Here is an 11,452-nt window from a genome sequence, read left to right as displayed (position 1 = left end):
GATTTCATATGCGGTATCTTTAATGTTTTTAAAAGTGTGTTTGCAAAATATAGAATACGTGCTCTAACCTAACCTCCACAAGTTTGTAAGTAATTTTCCTGTGTGCTTGAAATCAGTCTGAAGTCTTCAGGTGTGGTTATAGATTTTGTGTTCATGGTTTTCTTGTGTTCCTGTTTCAAACTTGACATGAAACACACCTGAAGTCTGAGTGTCTGTATTTAAACAAACGAATATACTTGAAATGGGTAAATTAATCTGACAGTCCTGCTGGTCTGCTGGAGGAGAAAGATAAAGTTTTGCAGGAAGTTAGTTTGGCTTTATCACGAGACTTGGTGGGACTGTGTGAGAAATATTTAGCATAACTTGATAATGAAATATGAGGATGGAAATATTCCCAATTTGCCTTCAGTTCTTTTATCCTAATGCTCAGCTAGAACCGAAATTGGTGTTACATGTGGGTAGCATTTCTCATGCTCCAAGATTTCAATGCACTGTTTAAAGGAAACGAACCCAAACCACTGTACGTTGTCCATCTTACTACCAGCAAATGGTAACGCTGTGTTATTCAGTTCTGCATTACTGCATCCGATAATACTTTGTTGGTTATAGCTCTGTGAAGTTTATTCTTTTAAAACTGGCTAGGAGTCAGTTTGTTTGCCTGGTTTTCCTGTGTTAAGCAGGAACAATTTAATTGGGTTGGGTGATGTCATCCATATACACATTTTGTTTCAAGATGATTTTCTCCTCTCCTCCTTCCTGTCTCTCAACTTATAAATTAAACTGCTGTACAAAGCTATGTTGCAACAGCCAGCTGAAGTAAAACCTTGTTTATATTGCATGACTTTTTGAAATAAACAACACTGCATGAAAAGTTACAGGAGGATTATGTTCTTTTAAAACAAACCAATGATATATGATATGAGTTTAAGTGAGAATTTTAAAGTCTATTATTTATTTTTTAGTGCTAATATGCTCTTCTTTAACTTTTAAAAATGTCTTGCATTTTTGTAATGACTTCACCTTGGCACTCTCTGCATTACTTATTTTAACCTTGTTTAAGTAAGTTACTGACTTCAAAGAGATTTTTGAGCATGTTTAAAGGGCAGTGTCTCTTTATATTCATTTTGGGAGTAAAATTCATTTGAACATCGAAGCAAGAAGAAATTTTCATTCTGTTCTATCAGAAACACGGAGGAGAATAAGTAAAAGAGTTTAATGAACTGTGGAACTTCTTTTGTGATAAAAACATTTAAATATTATGACAAAAATAAATCCTTGGACTCTTATCTTCTGGTCCTTATGAGCCTTAATATTTTGAGTGACTGGGGAGAGGGAAAGAACATGAGTTGTATTAACTGCAAAACTGTGGGGAAAACACCCCATAGCGTGTATGTGTGTGTGTTCTAAATTCTTTAGTATCTTATAGGTAAAAACAAGCAGAGCCGTGTGGGGGGCAAGGGAAGGAGTTGGGGAAGTATGCCTGGATGAAACAGACTGAGGTAATCTCCACATTACATTCCCTTGGTTGTACTTGATATCTGTCTCATCAACCCCGGATTTGCCTGCATACCTTGTTCTGGTGGGAGGCATCTGGGGGTTGCTCTCATGGGTAACTAATACTTGCTGGAGTGATACCTTCTCTCCTATTTCCCACGTGTCATGGACACCAGGAAGGATATCCTGGGGGAATGCCACTGCTGCTAGCAAGAAAATCTTCCTTTTCTTGCTATTTTGTGGTTTCTATAGTGTTCTAACAGTTTGCTATGGTATTGATGTTTCAAGGGAAGAAACTGATAGCAAACCAAATTGAAATTTTATTTACTTCTTAATAGTATGGCGAAAATCACACCTATTATTGCTGTGCATCAGTTGGAAGGCAGTGTTAACAAGCTTGGTAAAAATACAGTATGTGAACAAGCTTCTGTTCAGAGGTAAAAACGTGGACATGACATGGCAAGGGTCTATTTATCTTCATTGTCTACTTTTCACAAAAATGGTTCAAATAAAAATTGAACACTATTTGAATGCTCTCATATCACCTGTGTTTCTTGCTAAAGGTGCTACAATTACTATTTCCCTTTGTACAGTGAGGTGAAATGTAAACAAAACACAATCAAGTTTGAGGAAAGACAGAAAAGCTGGAGGTGGCAAACGGGGCAGACAGAATAGTTCTATTCCCTGCTGCTTGACATTCTTGCAAGAAAAATCCCAGATAACATGTTCTGTTTCACATTTGCCAGTTGTAGCTGTAACTGGGCCAAAATGAAAGCATAGAGCTGGAGTACTAGCAATTTGAGGATATTTGCCAAGTTAGCAGCCCTGTATGTCTGGGGCCATTTTAAAGGCTGTGGAGAAGAACAGGAGCAGTTAAATAGTAAGTAAGTGGAAGTCAACTTTTCACAGAGGTGCCTGTTTCTGGGAAGGTTAGTTGAGACACAATTTTGCATTTGTTGTGCTCTTAGGTGGTACTGCTCACATACAGCCAACACTTGTGAGGTTGATAGCTCTGTGAACTCCATAGACAACATCTTAAACAAAGGTATACTCTTTTTATTTGTAATGAGACTTTATTCCCTGAAATGTGTAGGTGCAGTCTTTTCACAGCAAGTGTGAATAGAAATGTATTTTATACTTGAATAATGACAGACTCAGTCTTTAATTCTGATCATGAGGACCACTCATCACAAGCTGCTGGTCATCTGAATCCTATAAAATAGAGGAAAAAAATCAGGCTTGAACATTGCATTAAGAAATGAAAGTAACTTTTTGGCAAATATGTCCATATGGATGGCAGAGTTCATACCTGACATTTCTGCAACAGTCAAGTCTTTTTACTGAATGCAAAAAGGTTTATGTTGATTTTTAGACTCTGCATGAACATGAGGGTTTTGCTAAATTAGACTATTGAAGCTATTCAGGTACTCTGGCTTTACTCAATCTTTCCTTCTCTTGATTCCAAGCCCCCTTCCTGTTGCATTTCAGATTCTTTGGAGTGCTGGCATGGCACTTCGCTGCATGTTCAGCAAGGAGTAGGGAAGACAGGATTGGAAGGCTTTTTAAGTTTGTATAGACATGTCCCTGCCATCCAGTAGCACTTGCAGTCAAATTTAATTCAGCTGTCTTTGGATGTAGGCATGAGACACAGCTGTAGACCACAGCCTCAATGTTGCTACAAATGGGGCTGCAGAGTTTCTAGCAGTGGTAAGAAAGGAAAACCAAGAACTTGAATGATATTTTCCCAAATTAATATTTTTTTTTTTCCAGGTAGAGATTTTCATAGTGATTCCCTCTTCCCATTATTTTAGTAATGTCTCAATACGAAAACAAAATTAACACTTACTGAGAAAAGATCATATGTAGGTTCTGGTGGAGTCAGTGCAGAAGAACTTTCATATGAAGGGTTGGTGATATTTGCAGGCTGTGACTTGTCCAGGGATGTTACGTCAGTGTCATCTTTTGTCTACACAAAAATCACACAAACCTTAAAATCTGTCCTCCTCCTACAGTGGGACACTGCAGGAGGGGCACTTCAGCTTCACTACCAGCTGGTGCAGTGTGGTGACTGAACTGGCCTTATCATCTAAATCCATGTCTCTGGGCATGAACTGTGTCCTGAGTTCGTGTATTATCTCAGGTCACTTAACACTGGTATCTTTTTCTTTTTTCTCTCCCTTTTTTTTTGAGCTGCAGTGAAGATCAAGAGAGGCAGTGTTGCCCTGATGTGGTGCCTGGGGTAAAAGGTACCTGGCTGGTCCTGAGTGCTCTTGTTGCAACTATATAAAAAGACAAGTGAGCCCTGGCTCATAGCTCCTGAGTCTTGTTTCTAGAAGATGACTCACATTACATGCAGGGAATAGAATAGGAAGGGATTTCTGGTTACTTCTAGGTAAACTTTTATTTGGATGGATTTGTGTGTATTTTGTAACTTTTTTTTTGGCCATTCCTCATCTCTGAGTAGCTTGGCTATTGCTGTCTGGTTTTGCATCGTCATGATAATATTGCAATGAGGCTAGCAAAATTAGTTAAGAGAAATCAAGCATGAGAGTGTATCAGTATAAAAATTTGCACTTTTCCATCCTGCAATCATTTCAATTTGCTTGTCTTTTGAGTCCAGCCTTTTTCTTATCAAATGTTTCAGCCTCCAGAGTAGCAAAATCATCAGCAATGCCATGGAGGAAGGTGAAGAGAACAAGTGGCCGTTCAGTGGTTGTAATTACCTGCCTTCCCTAAGGGTGAGCTTTCTGGGGAGGCAAAGCCTTCTGCACTGGTGCTCTGTAGTTAAATAAGCTTTTGGCCAGTCCTTAGTGTTGAAGGGCCTGTGAGAGCAGGAGCCTACCGAGAGGTCTGGGGGAGCAGGAGGCAAATATAAGCTCGTGCCCAAGACAAGTGTGTGGGCCTGCGCCACTTTCTCTGTGTTAGTGTGAACAGTTCAAGCAGGAAGCGGTGGGGAGTGTTTCTAGCTGAATGGAATTCAAGGAGCAACTGGAGGCCGGGTTTGGGTGGTGCGGTGGGTCTGGGGAAGTGCTGCCCCCTGCTTCGCCTTCCTGTCTGCCACCTACCTGGAAGTGCTGGAAGCCCGTGTTCCTCCTCCTGAACCTGAGGTAAGAATATCCGATAAAAGCCACGATTCCAGTAACCAGGCAGATGCCAAAGAATATTCCTGTCCTGGTACCGGTGTGGAGAGGAGCCTGGAAGCAAGAGAGAGGGTGACTGAGCTACAGGTGAGTGCTTGTCACCTTCCAGTACCTGAGCACACAGTGTCCCTTTGAGATATGCCCTGGTCCTGAACTGCTTTTGTGCTTGGATTTCCTGGTATTTGTTCCTCTGAGACAGTTAAGTGTGGCCTTTGATAGCAATTGCAAGCTATATTTTTTTAAAGAGTTTTTTTTGGGGTACTGTACCTAATGTATAGTACAGCTTCATCATTTTTATGTTTTTGAAGTTACAGAACATGTCTAAGTGATCTTTTCTGGTCAGGTTTTTCAAAGTAGCAATAGAAGCTGTAATGTAGCTGCAACCTCACTGGCCAGAGGAGTAGAAATTCCCTCAAGCAGCTTTGGAAACCTGTGCTACCAACCTTAGAGGGCGCTGCATGAGTTGAAGTTTATTCCTCATTGCTTTGTGCACTGGGGAGGTGTTGGTTATTACCACCTATCAGCAACCCTCCCATCCCCTGAACCCTCTTTACCAGGGCTCAAAACAAGACACATCTGAGCCAAGGCTCATCTCATTGCTGGTTAGAGGGACTGGCCAGCCTGTGCAGAGGACATACAGGGCTGGGCTCCACCAGCCTGCCTTCCGCAGGTCATTTTGCCACTAACTCTGCACATCTAAACAGGTAACTTTGTTAAGGAAAACATTTTGTACTGGGAAAAAAAGGGGTTTACTGCACACCCCTCACCTGGGCAGCAGGGTGAAACGGATATCCCAGCTGTACTGCAGGTGGGCAAAATATTTTTCTTCCCTTTCATACAAAGCAGTAAACTTTGCTGGTGAGAAATAAGTGGAACAATGTTCTGCCTCCCTGCTGCTGGGCCCTGTGCTGTTTTGATTCCAGCTTGAAGCACTGCATCTACTAACTCAAACTCCCTCTGGGGAAAGGACAGCATCCCTTTCTGGACTGTGCTGCTTTGCCATGCACAGTTTGGTTTGGCCTTTCTAATGGGAGAGAATTAGATAACGGGGATCATTGCAAGGATTCATGCAGGCAAAAAAACCCAACCAACAAACAAAAAACTTCTCAATGTCTGTTGTTTTGGGTAGGAATGAATGCAAAGCTAAGGGGGGGGGGGGGGGGCGAGGGGGGGGGGGGGGAAACCAAACAAAAAACCAAACAAAACCAAACCAACAAAAAACCCAACCAACCAACCAACCAAAAAACACCAGTTCCTTAGAAGCTTGAAAGATCTTTTGGGAAGAATTGAAATGGAGCTTCATAAAACCTCAGTTACAAAAATGAGTGCCATTTTGAAATGGAGCTTTTATTTTATTTGCATAAAATAAATGAGCAGAACTTGTTCAGACAAACATTTTGAACAACCTTCGTTGGCACTTGGTTCTCAACTTCTGATTTTCTTTCAAAGTAAGCTTTTTAACTGAAGCTGCATACATATGGCTGCCAGTAATGAGTTTGGGCTGATATAACGCACAGCCACCTCCCACCAACACTCTCGCCCCCCTCCCCTCCCCCCCCCAAAAAAAAGGAAAAGTCACTGCTATGTACTTACATGTGCTGGTGGAGCTTTTAAAGGTTCTGAAATGACATGGATTATCCCATTGGAAGCAATTATATCCCACTCAACAATAGGACTTCCATCCACATATCTGATGTCGCTCTGCCAGGAGAAGGAGCAATGAGGGCTGAACTTTGACCCTGTTCCCTTTGGGACTGAAATAAACCTCAAGCCTCTTCCCCTATCTCAGTTATTGACACACAGAAGAATCACATGGGGTTTTATACCTGTGCCTCAGTCTAGGGTGGCTCCAGGCTGGTCATGGCTCTCCTGTGCATGAAGTAGCTGTCATCGTTATGTATGTATAGCCTTCAGGCAATTCTTTCTAATTTTTTTTTTTTTTTTTTGTGATGTTTGTACAACTGCTGAGCTCTGTCTAGTAGTGGTGTTATTCCTGAGTTGCAGGCAGCCTCCAGCCTGACTCCATTACAGCTGCTTTCTGTGATGAGGGAGTGCCACCTGTGCTGAGCTTGATGGCTCCAGAAAGCTTGGTCAGCACTGCTGGGAAGATGCTGCCCACAGTTAGTTTGATGGCCTAGCATCTAGAAGCTGGAAGGTGACCCCATTTGGCAGCTTATCAGGAAGGGAGAAGTATGGAATCAGTCCTTGCTGTGCTGACATCTCTCTAAATTTTGCTGATAACAGGAGTCCTTGACTGCTTTGGGCTAGTCCTCAGCTTCTGCAGCCTGGGTCTGTGTCTGCAGAGCATGGGCTCATGGGCATCTGTGTTATTGCAAACTGCTTAAATTGCATCCTAGCAAAATGGTTTCTGTGCCCACAGAGGAAGGGGCTCAGGCATGGTGCCCCTGCAGAGTGATGTGGGAGTTGCCTTGTGTCCTTCTCCCTTTCCCTCATCCCTGTGCTGCCCTGCCGGGGTCCTGAGGAAAAGCTTGAGGTTTATGACCTGGTGTGCTGAGAGAGGTGGGTGCTTGGCTGCTTGGAGCATAGGTGGAAAGCAGCTGCCACCTCTCCTTCCCACACTGGCACACTGCTGAGCTTTACTGCAGCTGGGGGAATGAAGGGCTTACTTGGGTTCTCCAGGAAGGAAGAAAAGCTACAAATTTCCAACTAGCTTTGAAGGGCGGGAACAAGATTTGTTTGTTAATGGGCTCACAGCCTCCTTTTGGCAGCTTTTGAAGAATGGAGGACTTTAAGGAGAACATCTTTTAACTCATCAGATCAAAGTGATCCAAAAGAGCTGCTTGCATGCTAATGAGTGACACAGGTAAGCCTTCTGTTAGTGCACCCGCTCTCTCACAAGGGTATACTTTATTAATGTGATTACTGGGCCTGCATTATAGGGCGGTTATGAAAGTTGCCATTTATATTTTTTTATGCTAGAGGGGTTTCTCCTGAAAGAGGAGAATGAAGGAAGCAAAACCGACAGATGAGTTATTTGTGCACCTCTTTCTACAGCACCTATTTTCTTCATGTGGGTGTCCATGAAATTCCCTCCCACTGCTGGTATGTTGGACACTCAATTTTCCTTGTGCCCAGTGCCATTTTGTAGAGCACGTTTTAACTACAAGCCCACAGATGCAGTGTTTCTTATTTTCAAATCCAGCTATACAGCATCATCCACAGCAGAGTTCCAACCTTAGTCTCATGAGTTTTCTGTCACAGAGGTCATTTGAAGTACATGTGCACTGAGTAATTTCTTCATTAAAAAGAAAGAAGTTGGGTGTCTTTTCAAAGAATGTGGTCCCCTAAAACGTCACAGGATACTTTCCACTTGCAAAAAGGCTATAAATTCTTGTATTTAAAAACCACTGAAATAGTAATAAAAAATGCAAACCACTGTTTTATCTGCTTTTGCTCTGAGCAAGGCTGTGCAGGCATCTCCTGCCTCTCCCAGAGAGTTGCCAAGAAACTTTACAAATACTCACACCTTCATTTAATGGTAAACTGCTCTTCTCATCCCTCCTTCTATCACACTGCTGTCTCCCATAATCCTATCAAACTGAGAGAAGGGTTCAGTCAAAACCATATCCCCATCCTGCTGTTCCTGCAGGCTGCCTGAATAGTTTACTCACTTCGGTGTGTTAGAGCCTGGTCACTTACAGATGTGTAAATGTTCAGTTTACCAGCTGCTATCCTGCAATCTCTGGGCAGGCGAGAGCCTTCTGAAGTCATAAAGTGGGGGAAAAGCACAAAGATGGGAGATTTATTAAAAAAGGTACCTGTTCAGCTATGGGGGTTTGAGGATCCTGGTCCCTGGTGTTTGTAATGAGGAGTTTTTCCCCTAGACGAGTTAGAAGAGTGGTTCCATTAGTCAAGTCTTCATAAAACACTATGCTGGCGTTGGATACATGATACTCAATGTCTCGCCCAGAAAGTGTCTGCAAATGAGAGTGAAATACAAGGAATGTTAACAACTGATCTCAGTAATCCTCTGGATTTATTAGTAGACTAAATGCCTGTGACCTTGCCCCACTTTTTGCTATTAATGCTGCAGCAAGTGCCATATGAGGCAGAGGCTATTGGGAAATCTAGATGTGTGCAGTGTGATCTTCTGTCCCTCTTGACCTCTGAGAGCTGCCTGCAGCAGGCAGTACCTTGGTTCTAGTGGGATACAGCATATTACTCTTTTGTATGATGACCTGAAGTGATGAGCCTCAGTGATATTCTGAACAGCTTGAAGATGCAAGCCAGGGCATAAACCTATGTGAATTATTTGAGACCATGTTGGAAGGAAGGGTGGGAGGGATAAGCACAGAAATGAAGCTAGGGACAGATGCCTTTAATGTATTTGTGGGGGAAAACAAAGCTGTGCACTGCTTTCTTCAAATGATTGTGCTTGATGTTAGTAAGTCAGAGAAGGCTTCATGCCAGACAGAGTCCTTTATAACTGGGTAACTAAAATGCCTGATGGAAGAGTCTTTTTAATTACTTGAACACATGATAACCTTATACTTCTAACTATGGGGGGAAAAAAAAAAGCAAACTATGAACTCACCTCTTCCAGAAGCACAGTTTAAACTGTCTGGGGGTTACACGGAATTCATGTCATGCCAAGATTATTATTTTTTTAATCTTACATTTTACTTTGATACAGAAACTCATAATAGCTGTTTAAAAAGTGTTATTAAAAAGAGGAAGGAGAAAAGGAAAAAACAAAACCCTGACCTCATTTTCCTTTAACCCGTTATCATTTGGAGCAAAGAGAGTGGCATGCGCTGACAGGTCCGTGAGGTACCGCAGAAACTCTCTCCCCTTCCTCGAGCTGTTAGAGTAAGCCATGATGTCCTACACAGAAATAAAATCCAGCTTCACTAAAGAGGAATTGTACACTCCTGTGCAGGGAGCTACAAAGATAAGACCATATAAATAATGACAAAGGAGTTTTATGTTATTAGCCATGAAGCAGCGCTGGAGTCACATTACATAAAGTTTGTATTCAAACCCAGTTTTAGCTGCTGATTTGATGACGCCATCTTAAACTGACTTGCAGGAGTTGGGCCTTTGTTCTGTGAGACTACTTATACATATAATGCCTTTCTGGGTAGTGGTGAGAAAAGGACCCTTTTCATGTTTTGCCTTTCTTCAGTGGCAATTCAGTGCAGTTAGAAAGCACTACATTCTGTGTGATGCTTCAAAACCCAGGAGCAGCTGTACACAGAATCTTCTCTAAGCTACAGCTGCAGCATCATTTTATTTACAACTGAGTTTTAGAAACCTGAAACATCTTTGGAGCAAGTAATGAAAAAGGTAGTAACTAAGTTCTGATTTTTGACAGTGCAGACTTAGACTACTCCACTTTGCTTTGCTGGTGTGTTGTTACCTGTATTTGTGGTGCTAATAAAGCAAAGACTGAGATACAACCTGGTGGCAGAGCTTGCTTTGCTCCGCTCACCCGGGCGAGCGGTGTGCTGGCTGTGGGCCCTACCAACAAGAAGTTTGTGAGCGTTGGGAAGGACATCAGCACTTGCAGCAGGTTCCCACTGCAGGAGAAGCCGTCCCCCACATAGCCTGGCTTGCAGGTGCAGTTGACATCTGGAAGGCACAAACACAGCTGCATGGGCAAATGCTTTTTGCTAGGAGACTTTAGGCTGCCCTGTGTCTGAAAAACAACTTGCAGGCAAAAGATGTTTATTGATTTTTAAAGTTAGAAAGAGGTAGAATCTCTTTCAGTGTTATCTAGTAGCCTGTAGCTGACCAAAGGAACCAAAAACCCAGGCTCCTCCTCCCCTTCTCACGGAAGGATGCAGCAAAGGACCCTCTTACCTTTCTCCCTGTAGCAGAAAACATCCCAGGTTTCACTCAGGTTGGCTCTTCTCCCATAGTCCACAATGCCTACGTAGCCAGAGCCGCAGTTTGGGGAGGAGAAGGCAGTTGGGTAGCCCACTCTTTCACCATCCAGCCAGCCGGCAGCACAGAGGTGGTACCTCGCCTGTAGCCAGCACAGCCATAAGGGAAGAAGCACAGGGGCAAGAGCTGGGTGGCGGGGCTGGGGTGCTGCAGATGAAATGAACAATTCCCCTGGGATACTCAGGCAGCGCCCAACCCACCAGCACTCCTTCTGAGGGTTTGGCAGGGCTCTGTCCATCCATCCTGTGGTCTGCCCTGTGCTGAGCTCTTTAATAAGGGCTCTGGAGAGAGGAAGCCCTCTGAAAGTCAGTGGCTTCTTTTATGGATCAAAGAAGCCTTTCCTGTGAAAAGCTTCCCAGAGCCCAAAGCCTGGCAGGCTCAGAAGTGGGTGTGAGAGCCAGTGGGGATGTGCAATCCTATTGTGTGCCAGCTCACCTTTTGTCAGGATGGGAAGGGCTGACAAACCAGCTTAACACAGAAAATAAGTCCTGAGGAGCGCTGGAGCTAGCCCCACCGCAGACTTTGCTGCTTTGGGGGAAGTATTGACAATATGGGGCACAGAGGACTTGCAACTTCAGCTGCAATCTGAATCTGCTCTTGCAGCAGTAGAAGACGCATGTGCTGCCGGTGGTCCAGTCTCACATTTTGATAAAGGTGGTTCTAAATGGTGTCTGTCTTCCTTCTGCTGATGGGGAGGAGCCAGAGGCACAGACACTCTGACCCACACTTCTAAAACAAATTTTACTAACCCAAGGTGTGCTGTTCATCCCATTAATATCAGCCATGCATTGACTGTAACACACTGAAGGAAAAGAATACGGAAATAGGTCTGTTCACTTAACGGCATTTGGGGAAAAGATTCCCGGAGCCATATATTTTTTAAAAAAATAATTAAGCATAATTCTGAAGTG

At 43.2% G+C, this 11,452-nt stretch overlaps 1 protein-coding gene across 1 annotated transcript in view; it reads right to left on the bottom strand.

The window, feature by feature from the left end:
• Positions 1–2,655: 2,655 nt before the first annotated feature.
• Positions 2,656–11,452, bottom strand: part of STAB2 (stabilin 2) — a gene marked incomplete at its 5' end in the record, with an annotated part of 48,210 nt that continues 39,413 nt past the window's right edge. The window contains 8 exons of the mRNA XM_008938192.1: positions 2,656–2,706; positions 3,341–3,460; positions 4,560–4,688; positions 6,228–6,335; positions 8,414–8,572; positions 9,360–9,479; positions 10,120–10,226; positions 10,458–10,623. Coding sequence (XP_008936440.1) covers positions 2,656–2,706; positions 3,341–3,460; positions 4,560–4,688; positions 6,228–6,335; positions 8,414–8,572; positions 9,360–9,479; positions 10,120–10,226; positions 10,458–10,623 — 960 coding nt within the window. The remainder of the gene's footprint in view (positions 2,707–3,340; positions 3,461–4,559; positions 4,689–6,227; positions 6,336–8,413; positions 8,573–9,359; positions 9,480–10,119; positions 10,227–10,457; positions 10,624–11,452) is intronic.

The sequence above is a fragment of the Merops nubicus genome, unplaced genomic scaffold (assembly GCF_000691845.1).
Source record: "Merops nubicus isolate BGI_N331 unplaced genomic scaffold, ASM69184v1 scaffold2534, whole genome shotgun sequence".
NCBI classification, from domain to species: domain Eukaryota; kingdom Metazoa; phylum Chordata; class Aves; order Coraciiformes; family Meropidae; genus Merops; species Merops nubicus.
Note: the sequence above shows the minus strand (reverse complement) of the source record. Positions and strands in the feature narration are given on the sequence as shown.